The sequence below is a fragment of the Poromitra crassiceps genome (assembly GCF_964638095.1).
Source record: "Poromitra crassiceps genome assembly, chromosome: 8".
Classification (NCBI taxonomy): Eukaryota; Metazoa; Chordata; class Actinopteri; order Beryciformes; family Melamphaidae; genus Poromitra; species Poromitra crassiceps.
In genome coordinates, this window is record NC_139629.1 from 26,961,156 (window position 1) to 26,982,280 (window position 21,125).

The following is a 21,125-nucleotide window of genomic DNA, read 5'->3' on the forward strand; positions in this document are numbered from 1 at the left end:
GGTTCTCGAACCAGGTCTCTTGCGACGAGAAAGTTGGAAGTTGGGAACATAAAGTGGGAAGTCAGGAAAGCTTCACATCCCACCCTTTCACCCTTCATTCACACTTTGTCATTAAGCCTCACGGCGACCTCTAGTGGCTAAACAAATGTGACCTAACAATTTCTAAAAGGTTTTTGTGAAACTACAATCAATGTCTTTGGGATGTGGAGCAATGTTACTATGTTACATTTGTTTTGTTAGCCTGAGTGAGTGTCTCACTCTGCCCAGAAAAACTTTCACAGACTTGTTCATGTCTGGTATGCATGACGCATGACGTATCCGTTGGATGGAGAGATGTGCCAGGAAACCTGAGCCTTCAGGCTTTGTTGAACCCAGGAAAAGGTATTCACCTGACATAAAAGATTACACTTTAGCATACCTGACCTGCAAACATCAAATATGAACAATAGGGTGACATTCTTCTTGCTTGTTGGAGTTTCTGAGCATGTTCATTCATTCAAGTGGGTTAGCTGGGTTTAGGGTTAACATTTCAATTAATACGTTCTGTGCTCCAGCTCAATGTCTTAAAAAAGTAAACAGTAAAAAGTATATATGTAGGTAAGCGCAATAATAATACAATTATAATAATCTAAGGTGTGTAAAAAACACTGTAAAAAGATCCATCCGTCCATACCTTCATGTTTCATGAAATGAAAACAGAACTTTTTAGTAGATTACATTTATTTATCCAAAACATTCTTATGTCAGAAATCAAATCATTTCAGTCGATGTTGTAGAAAAAATAACTAGCATGGCCTGAATTGACATAGATATAGAGCAGTTGGGGATATTTTATAATAAATACATAGTGCAACAGTCATTTCACATCTAGTTGGGTACAGGAGGTGAGCATTGGATGGTGAGATGTTACTGAACAATAAGGACCAGACAACAGTGGACATTGAAGACTTCAGAAGGTCTGACAGCCTTCTCTCAAATAGTCGTACAGTAGGTCAGAGGCAATGTGATGGTCATTGTACGTAGCATCGTAGACAACGTAAGAGCTAAAAAGTAAGATTATGGGTGAAAGGGGAGGAGTTTTCCCATCAGGCCCCAGCTCTGCTCGATGAGCGTCTCTGAGGATCGATCAGAAGAGTTCTTCACATCGAGGGACGCACATGACGGCCAAGATGGCGGCCGAGGGATTGCGTACGCGTCGCTACGGCGCGCGGCTAATGCCTGGTTCGAGCTGGACCCTTCCGTTTCGACGCACACCCGGTAGTTCTGCCCCCTGTTGTTGTCCCAGCGCGGCGCTGCCTCCGCCCCGGGCCTGAAGAACACGCAAAACTCCACGCGCTCGTTGGGGTTCAGGTTCTGGGGTAAGGGCACGTCAAAGCCAAACACGTCCGCGTCGGGACAGCCGTAGTAGCGCTGCTGCAGGTAGCTGCAGGGAACGTCGTAATAGCTCCTCCAAGAGTTCAACGTCAACCTGACGTGCACCGCAGGCTTTTTTTCGCAGCCGACGACGTTGCAGCAGACGCGCACCGTCCCGCTCAGGGAGTGCGCGGTCACGCTGCAGCTCTCCAACTGGATCAACGTCTCCTGCAGGCGCGCAAAGAAGGATTGAAAGTCCGACGTGGGCGGAGGGAAACCCAGCCGCAACGTGTAGCGCTGCTGCTGCTGCTGCTGCTGCTGCTGCTGCTGCTGCTGCTGCTGCTGCTGAGCCCTGATCGAGTGGCCTGGCAGGTTGGCCAGAGACGGGGAGGACGAGGGCTTCACCAGCGTTCCCGCCCAGGAGGAGGGGGGCTCGGGGATGAACAGACGCACGGCGGTCAGAGCCAAACCTCTGGCGTCCGCAAAGACCACGCGCTTTTTGTGCAGGCTGCCACCGGCGCCAACGCTAACCCTGCGGAAACAGCTCCGAGGCTCCCAGGGCCCGGGCGGAGAGGAGGGCGACGAGGAAGACGAGGATAGCTGCTGCGGAGAGTGAAGGCTGGTCCTCGGCTGACAGAGATGAAGGCTGGTCCTCGGCTGACAGAGATGAGGGCTGGTCCTCGGTGGGTAGTCCACAGGCTGACAGAGAGGTTTCGCAGCAGGTTTGGGAGGAGGAGTCATGGTCAGGAGGCCCTGGCTCAGGCACAGACGCACGGCCAGGTCCACCGGTGCAACAACAGAGTGCTGGTGGGGCCGAGCGGCGAACGCATGGAGCACTCTGAGGACAAAGAGACAGAGTTAAAATGAGCTCTATTACAAAGACACGTTTTTGTTCACTACTATCTAGGCACTGGTTTTTTACCCTTGAACTCCCTACTACCCCCTACTGGCAGAAAACCCATGTAGCCTTTGTCGGGGGCCCCACTTTGAAATACATGTTTGCACAGCTGTCTTTTTTTAGTGATTAGAGAAGCTTAGAATAGATATTTTTCCAGAAAAGACTGAAGACTTCCACAAGTTGTACTTGTATAGTTGAGTGAGAGACAAGACATTTTAATGATAGTCATTTGTTTCTCCAGTAAACAATAAATGAAAGAACTCCCTGCAGTGAAATAGATGCAGGCTATCTATGGCAAACTTTACAATGGCTACCACTGTTTTGGCAATTTAAGCATGGGGTCGTCCGTAGCTCGGCATCGCCTGCCCTATTGGCACGTGCGCGTGTGTGTGTTGCTCACTAAATGTTATTGCATCAGTGATGTCACAATGCCTCCTTGTGTGTGTGTGTGTGTGTCCCATTATGATATCATTGATGGCATCGTGTGTGTGTGTGCCCCTATGACATCACTGATCAGTCTTGTCACAATGCCTCCTTGTGTGTGTGCATGTGCGTGTGTGCTCCCTTATGATATCACTTTTGACATCATCACTGATGACATTACATCATTAGCTAGAAATAATTAGAAATCCGGGTGCCCTTTACACACCCTGAAGGTTTCAGCCCGATCGCACCTAAAACGGCATAGCTGTGGCCGAACACATAACTTGAAACAAACAAAGTCCACATACTCAATTTTATAGATTATGATGTTTAAATGGTTGACATGTAATATACACATTATGTTGCCAACCGGCGCAGTGTAGGTGAAACCAAATCAACACGATAGCATGGAATGCACTCAGAGTATTGAAAGTATAACTTACTTTGTGCAATTCATCTTCAGAGTGAGGTGTTGTACTGCAAGTCCTTTGTCTTTGTCAGAACAGAAGACCACTCAGCAAAGCCAGAAGAAACTGTGAGTAGGAAATAGGGTAAATATAGACTTTTCTGTCAATAAACCAGTAGGCTACAAATAGTAGGAGTAGGCTACAAACAGCACAATTATACTGTTCACACGTCATGTGATTGCAGCAGCTTTGGATAAATGGTAAATGTGACGTGTCATCTTGAAACAAGAATGATACTCACAGAACGTAAACCCCCCACGGGAGTAATCAACAAATGAACGACTTCATTGAGTAGCTTCCATCCAGTTGCTCACAAAACGAGGAGGTAGTTATGGTCACGGTCTGCCTCTGCTCTCACCTCAGCCTATATCTGGAGTTTGGAAATGGGGCTGCACCCTCAGCGGCACCTCATTTGCATGTGGGCAGAGTTTAACCAATGAAGTGAGAGTTACTTAGTTTCAGTCCGGCCCCTCAAGCTGCTGCCAAAAAAAAAGGGGGAGGAGGGGGGGGGATCCATTAACTACTTTTGATTCTGCCAGAGTGAATTTAGTAGGTCAAAACCTGAAGTTATGCAATTTTAATGTGTCCTATTTTTAACAGGGTTTTTTTTTATGAAGAGGGGTTGAAGGAAAGGATTTATGAAATAAAACATAATAGAGACCTTTTTTCAGTTGGAATATTAAGGAACAAAGACAAAAGAATGAAAATAGCAAAGTTTACTGCAGATCAGACTGACAACATGCAGAGTTCCAGGTAGAAGTGTGAAACCGAAACTCACTCTCTCTCTCTCTCGCACGCACGCACACGCGCGCACACACACACACACACACACACACACACACACACACACACACACACACACACACACACACACACACACACACACACACACACACACACACACACACACACACACACACACACACAGGGATATGAAGGTGGAGTACTTTTCTACAGTACCATAATGTCAAATTCAACTCTAATCCACAAATGATTTGATTGATTTCTTTATTCACGTGTCACACACCGATGGTGCCCAGCCCGTATGGGATTATGAGACACGACAAAAACAGATACAAAACTGTGGTTTACAATACTTCAGCTTCCACATTTCAGAATGCAAGAAAACAAACAAAGGGACATATTCATTACAAACCTATACAAACAGCATATTTTATTTAATGATAATGTAGTGTTAGAAATGTTGTCTTCTAAATGTGAGATATCACTACTGTATTATACTATTATACTGTATTATATACTTGTGCAATTCAAATAGGCTATGTAGGCTACTTTGAATGTCTCTCCACTGTATCATTCTGTCAGACACATATGACTCTGCATTGAGACTCGGAAAGGGATTTTCCTTGAGGGGTCAGCAGGATGACCCCTCAAGGAAAATCCCTTTCCGAGGTGCCACAACGGGAAGTTTTCAACGGTTCATATTGCCGCCCCCCAGGGCAGCCGTTATAAAACACTCCAATTCAGAGTTCCCGGTTCAGTAGTTGACTGACACAGATTCAAAAAGGATTACAGCGAGCGGTTATATAAACAGGTTGATTATGACAGGCAGGCTCAAACAAACAGAGTGATGTGAGCACATTCAGTTCTTATTGAGACCAGTCTGTCACCCGTCTGACGCTCCGAGCAAGAACATGGGTGGAGACAAATACTCTGTCTCCTGTTCCTCCTGTTTGTGGATGCATCACGCTTTTAGGCCGTTGACTGTTTAAGTTGGAAAGAGTATCTGGTAGCACTTTACATGACAGCTTGGTAACAACATGGTAATCAGTGTTGGGGGGTAACTCATTACAAAAGTAACATATTACATGTAATATATGACTCTTAGCAGTAACTTAGTAATATAACATTACTTTTAAGATTTCAATAATATTATACCAGTTACTTTGTCAAGTAACTCTAGTTACAAATTGAGTTAAACAAAAATTGAATCAAGGCTTATATTTAAATAAAGATACAATAATTTCCTAATTGAATCGTCTGTTTTTATGCAAATAACCAGTATAGATGACAATAACAAAGGAAAATAATAATATTTAGAATTTTGGATTGTTTACAGTCAAGTCAAGTCAAGTTTATTTATATAGCCCTAATTCACAAGCATGTCTCAGAGGGCTTCACAGAAAGTATGTCTAGCTGATTCTAGCTAACACACAGTAACAAGAATATACAGAATAAAGATAACATTTGAACATTTGAAGAAAGCAGGAGAGTGGAGGAGGGAGGGAGAGGGAGGAGGGAGGAGAGGGGGGAGGTGGGGAGAAAATAGGAAATGTGGAGGAGGAGAGAACAGAGGAGGAGAGATGAGGGTGCAGGGGAGGGAGAGCCAGGGTAGGGGTAGGGTCTAGGGTTGGGGGAGGGGAGGGAGTAGGATACGGGCCCGGATTAGGGCGAGGGTGGGGAGAAATGGGAAATGTGGAGGAGGAGAGAACAGAGAAGGAGAGGGTGCAGGGGAGGGAGAGCAGGGGGAATGTGAGAGGGAGGAGAGGGCAGAGAGGAGGAGAGAACAGAGAAGGAGAGGTGGGAGGGCGCAGGGGAAGGAGAGCAGCGGGAATGTGAGAGAGGGGAGAGGACAGAGAGGAGGAGAGAACAGAGAAGGAGAGGTGGAAGGGTACAGGGGAGGTAGAGTAGAGGTAGGGTCTAGGGTGGAGGGAGGGAGTAGGATACGGGCCCGGATTAGGGCGAGGGTGGGGAGAAAATGGGAAATGTGGAGGAGGAGAGAACAGAGAAGGAGAGGTGGGAGGGTGCAGGGGAAGGAGAGCAGGGGGAATGTGAGAGAGGGGGGAGGACAGAGAGTAGAGGTAGGGTCTAGGGTGGAGGGAGGGAGTAGGATACGGGCCCGGATTAGGGCGAGGGTGGGGAGAAAATGGGAAATGTGGAGGAGGAGAGAACAGAGAAGGAGAGGTGGGAGGGTGCAGGGGAAGGAGAGCAGGGGGAATGTGAGAGAGGGGGGAGGACAGAGAGGCAGAGAAGGAGAGGTGGGAGGGTGCAGGGGAAGGAGAGCAGGGGGAATGTGAGAGAGGGGGGAGGACAGAGAGGCAGAGAAGGAGAGGTGGGAGGGTGCAGGGGAAGGAGAGCAGGGGGAATGTGAGAGAAGGGAGAGCAGGAAGTGGCAGGGATTCAGGAAAATAGGGGAGAAGAGGAGAAGGAGCAGAGGGGGGGAGAATGAGGAGAGAGCAGGAGAAGGGAGGGGGGGGCGGTGGGATGTGGGGGAGGAAAGAGCATGGAAAGAGAGGAGAACAAGAAGGGGGAAGAAGGGAAGAAGCGGGGGAAGGGGGAAAGAGAGGGGGGGGGGAGAAGATCAGACAACTGACTACTCTAAGCATTAACCAGAGCTAACTGGGACATAGTATCTAGCTAATCTACAGCCTAATCTGGCCTATCCTACCCTGCTCTAGTCTGATTTTAGCCTGAACACTAACAGGTCAGCCTTAGGCTGTAGCTAATCTAACGCCTACCTAAGCTGTTCTAAACCAACCGGCAGCCCTCGACCAGTGATGAAGAGCACCGATGCCCCCCGACCCGGCCCCCGCCCACATAAGGCGTGGGAGGGAAGGCCAGGCCGGGACACAGCGGCACCCCCTCACCCCCAGTGAACGCAAGAAAACCTTTCCACCATATGGTGGCAATCCACACATGGATCGCCACATGGATTGCCCCAGTGACTTGGCTGAGGAGGAACCTTGTGAGGTCGTTGTGCTAGGGGCCAATTGCTGCGGCCCGGGCGGACCCAGCCCCCACGCGACCCGCCCCCCCAGCCCCCAGCCACCAGCATAGTGACTGAGAGCGTGAGAGCAGGCCACGCGGGGGACGGGCCCACCCAGGCCACAGCAGCGGACCCCCATCTGGGGACTCCCCTCCGAGACAGGCCGAGAGATGCCGGGCTAAACCATGCACAGAGTTTCCGATAATGAAACTCTGTGAATGGTTTATTATGGAAATAAAATGTACAAGAGAACAGAAAATTGAAAATGTAGAAAAGAGTCCAACAGAAGGGATATAAAAATGTAATTTTTAAATTATCCTAAGATCAGGGAAGGGAGTTGAAAATCTAAAAAGTAGAGTCCAAAAAGAAATAGAAAATGCAGTCTTTAAGTGTTCGTAGGTTTAGAGAATACTAGTTAATTAGCTAGGTGAAAAAAGGGGTAACAAGATTGGGAGTTCCATGAGGATGATCTGAGGAATCCATGAGTCCGCGTTGGTGACATGGATTAAGAGGAGGGGAGGGGAGGATAGGAGTCGGAGGTGATGATTAAGAGGAGGGGAGGATAGGAGTTGGAGGTGATGATGAGGCGGCGGGGGGGGGGCTGGGGGGGCGCCCCCCCCTTCCCTTAGGCAAGCAGGTGACCAGGATGATGAGGATAGGGGTCAGTGATGGTGATGAGCCCGGGGTGTCAGACAGTAGAAGGAGTAGTGGGTAGATGGCCTAGAGTGACGACAGGTGGCTAGGGCGATGACGGCCGGACCTAGGGCTGCAGCGGTGGGGTGTATGTCAGGCCAATGAAGGACACCTGAGGGGGAGAGAGAGAAGAGAGCGGGGGAATCTGCGCAGAGGTGGAACTAACTCTATAGACAACAATAAAATTAGGTCAAATCAGAATTTATTAGGATTATTTAGGATGACTAATATTATACTGCTAATTCAGGTCTAGGTAGTCTAGGTCTAAGTTTATACTGATACTGCTGGCTTGAGATAGCCCGCTCAGCAGTTCAGGACTAAGTTTATTCACCAGCTATTTGATTTTATATCTGAGCTACTGAGTCGGCTGATGCCATATTATTAAATTAGGTCAAGTCTAAGTTTATACTGATACTGCTGGCTTGAGATAGCCCGCTCAGCAGTTCAGGACTAAGTTTATTCATCAGCTATTTGATTTTATATCCGAGCTACTGGATCGGCTGATGCCATATTATTAAATTAGGTCAAGTCTAAGTTTATATTGCTACTGCTGGCTTGTGATAGCCCGCTCAGCAGTTCAGGACTAAGTTTATTCACCAGCTATTTGAATTTATATCTGAGCTATTGGATCGGCTGATGCCATATTATTAAATTAAATTAGGTCAAGTCTAAGTTTATACTGATACTGCTGGCTTGAGATAGCCCGCTCAGCAGTTCAGGACTAAGTTTATTCACCAGCTATTTGATTTTATATCTGAGCTACTGGATCGGCTGATGCCATGTTATTAAATTAGGTCCAGTCTAAGTTTATACTGATACTGCTGGCTTGAGATAGCCTGCTCAGCAGTTCAGGACTAAGTTTATTCACCAACTATTTGATTTTCTATCTAGGCTACTGGGTCGACTGATGCCATATTATTTAAATTAGGTCAAGTCTAAGTTTATACTGATATTGCTGGCTTGAGACAGCAATATCACTGACTTCAAGACGGTTGACATTATCTTTCGGGATGGTTGCGGGGCAGTGGTGTCATTCTGCTGCTGCTGTTGTTTTGGTGAAAGTAATGCAAAAGTAGTGTAATAAGTAACAAGTTACTCTACACAGACAGTAATATTGTAAAGTAACTTTCAACTGAGAGTAACTAGTAATATGTAGTATATTACATTTTGAAAGTAACTTGCCCAACACTGATGGTAATAGGGGGTAATAGTGATAATAAAGAGGCAAGAATTAGGTAATGCCATGTAATTAGCTTGGCATCAACATGGTATATCAGTGTATAAGTAAGGGATAATGTATACTGAGCCGGTGATTACTGTGGAAATAATGACCGACAGGTGAGATTGAGCCCGACGCGCAGCGGAGGGCTTAATCATTCACCTGAAGGTCATTATTTCCCAATAATCACTACCTCAATATACATTATCCCGCTTAGAACACGGCCTACAACTAAATCATTCAATAATCTGACAAAAATAATTATTCAAATTGATTTTTTAATAGCGTTTTCAACACAAAGTGGTTTCATTCGTAATTGGCACACAAGACACCACAGCTGCAACTGGTTGGCCTAATTAGTAGTGTCTGCAGACAAAATGCTCTTATCAACTGATTAATCCAGGTGTGGCAGAGCAGCGGTCGGTTGTCGAGAAATAATGACCGGTGAATCTTGTTGATTGACCAATCAGAATCGAGTATTCAAGAGAGCCGTGTTCTAAATCTGTTTATAAAACGGCTCTCTCAAATCAAGCAATCTGATTGGTTCACAGCCATTGTATAAATCCAATAACCGAGTCCAATAACCCATGGCCATGGGTTATTGGACTCGGTTATTGGTTGCCATGGCAACTCTCTTACTAAAAGCCTTTGGTTTAAAAAAAAACAAATGGCGGAGACAGCTGTCAGATCCTTGTGAATCGATCTTCGCTTATAACTTTACTAATACTTCGCAGAAAATGATGTTTTGTACAAGAATAGACGCGGGCTAATGTCTTAGCCCCTCTCTCGCGCGCCCTCACTCTTAAGGTCCTTGCACACAGAGTCCGAATTGTTCGCTGCGTTTTTTTAATCCGTCATCCGGGAAAAAAACGTCACGCACAGATACCTTGCCCACTGAGTCCGATGCGTTAATTATCCAATATTGGGTTTGTGAATGGGTTGTAAACGTTCGGTGGCTCCAATAATTATATAAGAGATGTAAAAGGCTTAGATGCACAACCCACCGTCAAAAAAAAAAAATCGATGCCAAAAACGTGTAAACACGTTGTTGGCAGGGAACAGCTGGATTCTGAAAACGTGTTCATACGTTGTTGGCAGTGAATGAGTTAACACATTCAACATTCATCCCTCAGTACAGATAACCTCTGATCTGTCTCGTTTTTATTTGACCTATAAAAAGTAACGAGTGTGCAGATCACCAGTCTATAAAGTATGGTAGCCTGAACGATATCATAAAGAAGTAAAATGTCTTGTTTTATGTGTGAGATAAATCAATCCATCCTGCATGTCCTCAAGTCGCCCGGTCGAGACAGCTCAGCGCTGAAAGTCAAGAACAACGTGTCAGCACTCGTGCACGCCGACCGGCTGCTGTCTGTCTGCACACTTTCACTGGTGAGGTCACACTCAGAGGTTACTCTGAGTTCGATTCTCGCCTGGGACACTGTGGGCGCTGTGGTTGTGTTCCCCCCCATATCTTCAGTGCCTACTGCCCAGGTGGGGTATCTCGTCGTAAGGGCCTTTCTCTCTGTGTGGGGTTTGCATGTTCTCCCCGTGCTCCCCCAGGGGGTTCCTCCGTATATAACCCCCCCCCCACCACTAAAAACATGCAGAAGATCAGATCGTCATCGTCATCCGACCAGTGACGACAACATCCGAAGTTGGTCCCCGGGCGCTGTACGAGAATAGCGACCACTGCTCCTGGCCTGCTCCTCGGAGGAAAGGACATGCCTGGATGGGTTAAATGCAGAGGACACTTTTCACCGGCCACCGTCAGCATGAGTGTGTTGTGGCCGCATGCATGTGTTGTGGTGTTCGTGTGACAATAAAAGACGGGCTTGTCCGTTACGAGACACGGGCCCTGAGTCAAGTATGATGTCACACCTCACTCTTCACCTGCAGCAGTAGATGCCTTTCTCTCTTCCTGTATTTCCTGCCATAGTCTGCTCTGTCCTGAGGCCAACCCACTTTCTCAGGGGGGTGTTAACATGGATAAGAGTGGAATTACATACAATCACATGAGTCAGTGTGTGTGTGTGTGTGTGTGTGTGTGTGTGTGTGTGTGTGTGTGTGTGTTTTCTTTCTTTCTTTAATTCTTTCTGTTTCTTTCTGTCTTTCTTTCATTCTTTCTTTCTTTCGGTTTCTTTCTTTCTGTTTTTCTTCTTCTTTCGGAGGGCGGAGCTTAGGGTTAGGTTTGCTTGGTAAATCAAAGGAGGATTGCCAAAATGGCCAAGGTGGAATGCCTTTGTAACTCAGGCACAAGTGACACTAGGCAGCAACATGTAGACTGTGAACGCAGCCTGCGGGTGTGCCAGTAGGCTAATTGAAACATTTTATTTTGAATATTGTTCGTTTAACAGTGACAGCAGGGTCCAGTGGTATCCGATGTCAAACGGGGGAGATATATGCCCATCTCTGCACTGCACACGCTAATTCTGTAAACACTGAGTGTGGAGTCAAACTTACCATTTTCAGCGTGTAACAAGTAGCTAGTTGCTACTAGCAACGAGCTAGCCATGTTTCATAGCCACGGAGGGATTTGAGAGCGACACGCAGGGAGCGGAAAGGAAATCCATAAATGGTCAGAGCCGGTTGGTTGGAGCCAATGGCAGAGCTTGCATGCTTGCTTGGTTGGTTCCCAGATTGGTCAGTCAGTGGCAACGTGACAACAATGTCAGTCAGTCAGTTACAATGTGACAACAATGTCAGTCAGTCAGTTACAATGTGACAACAATGTCAGTCAGTCAGTTACAATGTGACAACAATGTCAGTTAGTCAGTTACCGGGCAAGTGGGCTGAGGAGCAAAGACAGAGAAAGTATAGGCTATTTATGTTGTGAGAGCGTGTGTGTTTGGAAATAAAGCCAGCTAAAAAGTGAGCAGACCTTGTTCTTGCTTTGTTCATCCCTGCAAATCAGGGCATTTCTGGTGTGTGTTTTTGTGACAAAACGTGGTGGTTTGGAGAGCAGACACACTTGTCGGGGACGGGGACGACTCCTGGTGAAATATCTTGTAATGTGTGATCCTCTGTCGCAGCTCAGTCATTATAGTGTGAAAACCAAAACGACTTTTCAAAGACTCCTGATTACAAGACAGACAGTTGTATAGTGTGAAAGGAACAGAGACTGACTCCTGATTACAAGACAGACAGTTGTATAGTGTGAAAGGAACAGAGACTGACTCCTGATTACAAGACAGACAGTTGTATAGTGTGAAAGGAACAGAGACTGACTCCTGATTACAAGACAGACAGTTGTATAGTGTGAAAGGAACAGACTGACTCCTGATTACAAGACAGACAGTTGTATAGTGTGAAAGGAACAGAGACTGACTCCTGATTACAAGACAGACAGTTGTATAGTGTGAAAGGAACAGAGACTGACTCCTGATTACAAGACAGACAGTTGTATAGTGTGAAAGGAACAGAGACTGACTCCTGATTACAAGACAGACAGTTGTATAGTGTGAAAGGAACAGAGACTGACTCCTGATTACAAGACAGACAGTTGTATAGTGTGAAAGGAACAGAGACTGACTCCTGATTACAAGACAGACAGTTGTATAGTGTGAAATGAACAGAGACTGACTCCTGATTACAAGACAGACAGTTGTATAGTGTGAAAGGAACAGACTGACTCCTGATTACAAGACAGACAGTTGTATAGTGTGAAAGGAACAGACTGACTCCTGATTACAAGACAGACAGTTGTGTAGTGTGAAAGGAACAGAGACTGACTCCTGATTACAAGACAGACTAGTTGTATAGTGTGAAAGGAACAGAGACTGACTCCTGATTACAAGACAGACAGTTGTATAGTGTGAAAGGAACAGAGACTGACTCCTGATTACAAGACAGACAGTTGTATAGTGTGAAAGGAACAGAGACTGACTCCTGATTACAAGACAGACAGTTGTATAGTGTGAAAGGAACAGAGACTGACTCCTGATTACAAGACAGACAGTTGTATAGTGTGAAAGGAACAGAGACTGACTCCTGATTACAAGACAGACAGTTGTATAGTGTGAAAGGAACAGACTGACTCCTGATTACAAGACAGACAGTTGTATAGTGTGAAAGGAACAGAGACTGACTCCTGATTACAAGACAGACAGTTGTATAGTGTGAAAGGAACAGAGACTGACTCCTGATTACAAGACAGACAGTTGTATAGTGTGAAAGGAACAGAGACTGACTCCTGATTACAAGACAGACAGTTGTATAGTGTGAAAGGAACAGAGACTGACTCCTGATTACAAGACAGACAGTTGTATAGTGTGAAAGGAACAGACTGACTCCTGATTACAAGACAGACAGTTGTATAGTGTGAAAGGAACAGACTGACTCCTGATTACAAGACAGACAGTTGTATAGTGTGAAAGGAACAGAGACTGACTCCTGATTACAAGACAGACAGTTGTATAGTGTGAAAGGAACAGACTGACTCCTGATTACAAGACAGACAGTTGTATAGTGTGAAAGGAACAGACTGACTCCTGATTACAAGACAGACAGTTGTGTAGTGTGAAAGGAACAGAGACTGACTCCTGATTACAAGACAGACTAGTTGTATAGTGTGAAAGGAATAGAGACTGACTCCTGATTACAAGACAGACAGTTGTATAGTGTGAAAGGAACAGACTGACTCCTGATTACAAGACAGACAGTTGTATAGTGTGAAAGGAACAGACTGACTCCTGATTACAAGACAGACAGTTGTGTAGTGTGAAAGGAACAGAGACTGACTCCTGATTACAAGACAGACAGTTGTATAGTGTGAAAGGAACAGAGACTGACTCCTGATTACAAGAGAGACAGTTGTATAGTGTGAAAGGAACAGACTGACTCCTGATTACAAGACAGACAGTTGTATAGTGTGAAAGGAACAGACTGACTCCTGATTACAAGACAGACAGTTGTATAGTGTGAAAGGAACAGAGACTGACTCCTGATTACAAGACAGACAGTTGTATAGTGTGAAAGGAACAGACTGACTCCTGATTACAAGACAGACAGTTGTATAGTGTGAAAGGAACAGACTGACTCCTGATTACAAGACAGACAGTTGTGTAGTGTGAAAGGAACAGACTGACTCCTGATTACAAGACAGACAGTTGTGTAGTGTGAAAGGAACAGAGACTGACTCCTGATTACAAGACAGACAGTTGTATAGTGTGAAAGGAACAGAGACTGACTCCTGATTACAAGACAGACAGTTGTATAGTGTGAAAGGAACAGAGACTGACTCCTGATTACAAGACAGACAGTTGTATAGTGTGAAAGGAACAGAGACTGACTCCTGATTACAAGACAGACAGTTGTATAGTGTGAAAGGAACAGAGACTGACTCCTGATTACAAGACAGACAGTTGTATAGTGTGAAAGGAACAGAGACTGACTCCTGATTACAAGACAGACAGTTGTATAGTGTGAACGGAACAGACTGACTCCTGATTACAAGACAGACAGTTGTATAGTGTGAAAGGAACAGACTGACTCCTGATTACAAGACAGACAGTTGTATAGTGTGAAAGGAACAGAGACTGACTCCTGATTACAAGACAGACAGTTGTATAGTGTGAAAGGAACAGACTGACTCCTGATTACAAGACAGACAGTTGTATAGTGTGAAAGGAACAGACTGACTCCTGATTACAAGACAGACAGTTGTGTAGTGTGAAAGGAACAGACTGACTCCTGATTACAAGACAGACAGTTGTATAGTGTGAAAGGAACAGACTGACTCCTGATTACAAGACAGACAGTTGTATAGTGTGAAAGGAACAGAGACTGACTCCTGATTACAAGACAGACAGTTGTATAGTGTGAAAGGAACAGACTGACTCCTGATTACAAGACAGACAGTTGTATAGTGTGAAAGGAACAGAGACTGACTCCTGATTACAAGACAGACAGTTGTATAGTGTGAAAGGAACAGACTGACTCCTGATTACAAGACAGACAGTTGTATAGTGTGAAAGGAACAGAGACTGACTCCTGATTACAAGACAGACAGTTGTATAGTGTGAAAGGAACAGAGACTGACTCCTGATTACAAGACAGACAGTTGTATAGTGTGAAAGGAACAGACTGACTCCTGATTACAAGACAGACAGTTGTATAGTGTGAAAGGAACAGACTGACTCCTGATTACAAGACAGACAGTTGTATAGTGTGAAAGGAACAGACTGACTCCTGATTACAAGACAGACAGTTGTATAGTGTGAAAGGAACAGACTGACTCCTGATTACAAGACAGACAGTTGTATAGTGTGAAAGGAACAGACTGACTCCTGATTACAAGACAGACAGTTGTATAGTGTGAAAGGAACAGAGACTGACTCCTGATTACAAGACAGACAGTTGTATAGTGTGAAAGGAACAGAGACTGACTCCTGATTACAAGACAGACAGTTGTATAGTGTGAAAGGAACAGAGACTGACTCCTGATTACAAGACAGACAGTTGTATAGTGTGAAAGGAACAGACTGACTCCTGATTACAAGACAGACAGTTGTATAGTGTGAAAGGAACAGAGACTGACTCCTGATTACAAGACAGACAGTTGTATAGTGTGAAAGGAACAGACTGACTCCTGATTACAAGACAGACAGTTGTATAGTGTGAAAGGAACAGAGACTGACTCCTGATTACAAGACAGACAGTTGTATAGTGTGAAAGGAACATAGACTGACTCCTGATTACAAGACAGACAGAAAGGAACAGAGACTGACTCCTGATTACAAGACAGACAGTTGTATAGTGTGAAAGGAACAGACTGACTCCTGATTACAAGACAGACAGTTGTATAGTGTGAAAGGAACAGACTGACTCCTGATTACAAGACAGACAGAAAGGAACAGAGACTGACTCCTGATTACAAGACAGACAGAAAGGAACAGAGACTGACTCCTGATTACAAGACAGACAGTTGTATAGTGTGAAAGGAACAGACTGACTCCTGCTTACAAGACAGACAGTTGTATAGTGTGAAAGGAACAGAGACTGACTCCTGATTACAAGACAGACAGAAAGGAACAGAGACTGACGAGGTGACCAGGATCTTGTAGTCTGTCTGTACGAGCCATTATGGCTCACATCACGTCATGCACGTGCATGTGGGTCATCTGACATCATCTGTCTTCTCCTTTATACATTCCTCGTTGGCTGCCATTCTACATTCATTCTTCAATGCTGTTCAGCCTATGAGGTGCAGATGGTTATATAATAACCTAGATATAATAACATATATATATATATATATATATATTTTAAGAGTGAGATTCAATAGATATAATAACCACCTGCACATCATAGGCTGAGGTGCAGCCTATGAGGTGCAGGTGGTTATATAATAACCTAGATATAACCTAGATATAATAACATATATATATATATATATATATATATATATATATATATATATATATATATATATATATATATATATATATATATATATATTTTAAGAGTGAGATTCAATAGATATAATAACCACCTGCACATCATAGGCTGAGGTGCAGCCTATGATGAGGATATATATCACTCACCAGTCACCACCTGTATATTGATGTATGCAATGCACAGGTTATTAGTCCAGTAGGACTCAATAAAAATGAATGTATCCATAACTAAGTAGTGACTCACAGACTCTGACCTGCTTGTCATTGAGACAGCTGTGCAGGAAGTCATGACGGTGCATACCAATGCTGCATACAGATGTTCACTCACTCATAAAGCATGACTCATTAATCCCTGTTTACACAGACGTCTGTCTGCATTACCCGTCTGTCCTGATCAGGACAGACCTCTGTCTGTCTGCATTACCCGTCTGTCCTGATCAGGACAGACCTCTGTCTGCATTACCCGTCTGTACTGATCATGACAGACCTCTGTCTGTCTGCATTACCCGTCTGTACTGATCAGGACAGACCTCTGTCTGTCTGCATTACCCGTCTGTACTGATCAGGACAGACCTCTGTCTGTCTGTATTACCCGTCTGTACTGATCAGGACAGACCTCTGTCTGTCTGCATTACCCGTCTGTCCTGATCAGGACAGACCTCTGTCTGCATTACCCGTCTGTACTGATCATGACAGACCTCTGTCTGTCTGCATTACCCGTCTGTACTGATCAGGACAGACCTCTGTCTGTCTGTCTGCATTACCCGTCTGTACTGATCAGGACAGACCTCTGTCTGTCTGCATTACCCGTCTGTACTGATCAGGACAGACCTCTGTCTGTCTGTCTGCATTACCCGTCTGTACTGATCAGGACAGACCTCTGTCTGTCTGCATTACCCGTCTGTACTGATCAGGACAGACCTCTGTCTGTCTGCATTACCCGTCTGTACTGATCAGGACAGACCTCTGTCTGTCTGCATTACCCGTCTGTACTGATCAGGACAGACCTCTGTCTGTCTGCATTACCCGTCTGTACTGATCAGGACAGACCTCTGTCTGTCTGCATTACCCGTCTGTACTGATCAGGACAGACCTCTGTCTGTCTGTATTACCCGTCTGTACTGATCAGGACAGACCTCTGTCTGTCTGCATTACCCGTCTGTACTGATCAGGACAGACCTCTGTCTGTCTGCATTACCCGTCTGTACTGATCAGGACAGACCTCTGTCTGTCTGCATTACCCGTCTGTACTGATCAGGACAGACCTCTGTCTGTCTGTATTACCCGTCTGTACTGATCAGGACAGACCTCTGTCTGTCTGCATTACCCGTCTGTACTGATCAGGACAGACCTCTGTCTGTCTGCATTACCCATCTGTACTGATCAGGACCTGTCTGCATTACCCGTCTGTCCTGATCCTTAGGACGTCTGTCTGTCTGCATTACCCGTCTGTCCTGATCTTCAGGACGTCTGTCTGTCTGCATTATCCGTCTGTCCTGATCCTCAGGATGTCTGTCTGTCTGCATTACCCGTCTGTCCTGATCAGGACAGACCTCTGTCTGTCTGCATTACCCGTCTGTCCTGATCCTCAGGACATATGTCTGTCTGTCTGCATTACCCATCTGTCCTGATCCTCAGGACATATGTCTGTCTGTCTGCATTACCCGTCTGTCCTGATCCTCAGACATATGTCTGTCTGTCTGCATTACCCGTCTGTCCTGATCCTCAGGACATATGTCTGTCTGTCTGCATTACCCGTCTGTCCTGAGGATCAATTGGTTCTTACGTATTAAAATGTATACAATTTGAGTTGCACAGTTACAGTAATGGCTAATATTGTGACATATTTTGGGCACAATGTGGCACTGGACAAGGAAAGTTCAATGGAGCAAAACCTGTAATGTCACAATCTGTGGGAGCGAGCAAACACCTACCGTTATTTCACAGCAGAGACAATTACAGAGTACATGATACACACACACACACACACACACACACACACACAAGATGAAAAAATACCAGCCGACAAAGTGTTATGGGAGCATCCACACTGACAGACGTCCCAATGAAGCTGTGCATGAACTAAGTTGAGTGGATCAAATGGCCAAATTGACAGATTATCATATTATTATTATTATTGATTTGTTGCAACATGATTTGATCTGCGGTGACTTTGTGTTGCTGTACGTGGTTTTCCTTTTGTGGATATCTGTTTCTGTATTCTTGTAACAATGACTGAAATTCTATTCTACACAAAGGCATCGCTAATAAATCACTGTTTCATCATGACAAAGTGTAAAGGTAAACACATCTAGACGTATTGAAGGAAATACATACACACTGGCTGCCCAGGTGTACATCTAAACGTATTGAAGGAAATACATACACACTGGCTGCCCAGGTGTTTGTGGGCGTGCAGCTGAGTTTGTTGCACACAGCCATCGGGTCTCTTTTGTCGCTGTTGAAATAATAGTTATTTTAATTCTCATCATTTTGAGATTTGTTGGCAGCAGAGAGTGTGAGAGAGGTACAAACAATTTGTAAAAATGGGCATGGCTGAAATCACAGGCTGGATTAAATATGAAATATGCCGATTGAACAGGGACCTAAAAAATACAGGATTTAGGAGTATGTGGGTATTAGGAGAAAACAGATACATCTATAAGGAGAAACTGCAGCTTTCCCAGAACCAATTAGTAAGGCTAACTCTAGGCCTAGATATGTCCAGCTCCAACTTAACATTGTTCATAACATCTATAACAACATAGCCCCTGAATATCTTAGCAATCACTTTCAGAGGAGTGGAGATACACACTCCCACAACACTAGAGCCAGTACTGCTGACTTACGTCTACCTGGCTTTAAAACAACCCTAGGTAAGTGCTCGTTTAAATTTATCGGGGCTAAAAATTGGAACATGTTGCCCCTCCACTTAAAGTGTACAAGCAGTCAAGGTGTTTTCAAGAAGGTCAAATTGTGGCTTCTTGAACAAGTCCCTGTCTAAGCTCTGATGTACATTTTCTTTTGTGTATTTTGATATGTATGTTTCTCATCTCTCATTGCATAAATCATACTGTATTGAATGCTTCTGTTAATTATTTTATGTTTATATTGTTGTTGTTGTTTTTTATATCTACCTGTTTTAGACCAAGGACCACAATGGAAATAAGTCTAGACTTTAATGTGCTTTATCCTTGATGTTATTCTTTGAGATCCGTGTCTGTACTTTGTTTAGTACACTGTATTTCAATTTGTAACCGTCAAATCAAATCAAATCAACAATGTTTAAAGAACATTTGATTTTCAAATAAAATGTTTTATTTAAAAATGTCTCTCTCCTTCACACACACATATACACACATACAGTACACTCACATCCAACAGATATCATGTGTATAGCCCTCTGCAGGCGTCATTATGCCAGGCATTTGACCCATGGCTCAGAGAGAGATGATGCACTTGAGACAGGAGCAGTGATCCTGGCTGGCTGGTGAGTGATGATCTCCTCTCTTTTTTGGTGAAGTCTCCTTTCTTTTTTTCTTTCCTTCTGCCTCTTCTTCTAGGGGACCTCTTGACAGGTGTGTCAGATCAGAACGGCGCTCACCCTCTTTTTCCTTGTCTTGTCCATGCCTTGAGGCTTAGCGTAAGGTCTGGGTCAAAACCATCAGCCTGGGGGTGGAGGTGAGGACACCGTGACTGATGGTTGTCCCCAAAGGAGCCGTGCATGGTCAGCACTGGCCTATAGCTGGGAGTCACAGAGGCTGAATCCAGGGGTGAAGTGGCAGCAGGTGGATCTGGCATTGCAGCCTTCACAGTTGACAGACTTCACACACTGGTACTGGATGCTTCAGAGGCCCACTCTGATAAGCAATATTCATCACAGCCTGGGGCCGGTTGCACCAATTGGTCTTAACTATGCCTGGTCGTAACTCCTACGTCGGTCTTAGTTAAGACCAGTCTTTAGAGTGGATTTACGCCTGTTGCACCAACACGGCTTAGGTCTGGTCTTAACTACGCTGGTCGTAGCAACGCGCGTTCATGTGAATTGCCGGGGAATGCCCTCTGATTGGATGATGTGTGCCTCGCGACTCTCACTACGCTCTCTCAGCCACTACTGTAACACCCTCCCTCCTCTCACCCTCCCTCGCTCCGGGGGAAAAATGGCGGCGATTGAGCCAGACAGACAGTCTGAATGAAATTGAATGTAACGTTCCCAATTCTATGTATTAAATTCTAAAAAAATTAACGGCAACATTTGGGAAGGCTAAGCCACACAACTAGTTAGTTATAATCTTAACATCATGCTTCAAAGACCGAGAACTGGCTGTGTTACGACGATGACGGTCAAAAAGGTCTCCGCGGAGATCTCTGTTACAGGCAGGCTCTACGCCTCCTCCTGACCAGGCGTAACTCTTACGCCTGGGCGAGTGGGCGTAGTGAAAAGAAGGCTTAAGCCGTCTTGGTGCAACCGGCGTAGCTGTTAGGTCGTAAAGTTATGACCAACTTAGCTTAAGACCAGTGTAAGACCAGTTGGTGCAACCGGCCCCTGGTGAGTAATATAATATATATAATATATAATATAATATATAATATAATATAATATAATATATTCATCACAGCCTGGTGAGTAATATAATATATATAATATATAATATAATATATAATATAATATAACATATTCATCACAGCCTGGTGAGTAATATAATATATATAATATATAATATAATATATAATATAATATAACATATTCATCACAGCCTGGTGAGTAATATAATATATATAATATATAATATATAATATAATATATAATATAATATAATATATTCATCACAGCCTGGTGAGTAATATAATATATATAATATAATATATAATATAATATAATATAACATATTCATCACAGCCTGGTGAGTAATATAATATATATAATATATAATATATAATATATTCA

At 44.4% G+C, this 21,125-nt stretch overlaps 1 protein-coding gene across 1 annotated transcript; it reads right to left on the reverse strand.

Annotated features, from left to right (window-relative positions):
* Positions 1-952: 952 nt before the first annotated feature.
* On the reverse strand, positions 953-19,978 carry LOC310780612 (protein phosphatase 1 regulatory subunit 3C-like; the record flags this gene model as incomplete). The annotated part of the gene is made up of 2 exons (XM_083641144.1): positions 953-2,191; positions 19,782-19,978. 2 exons carry the CDS (start codon positions 19,976-19,978, stop codon positions 1,057-1,059), a joined length of 1,332 nt encoding a protein of 443 aa, XP_083497270.1. The 3' UTR covers positions 953-1,056.
* Positions 19,979-21,125: the final 1,147 nt, after the last annotated feature.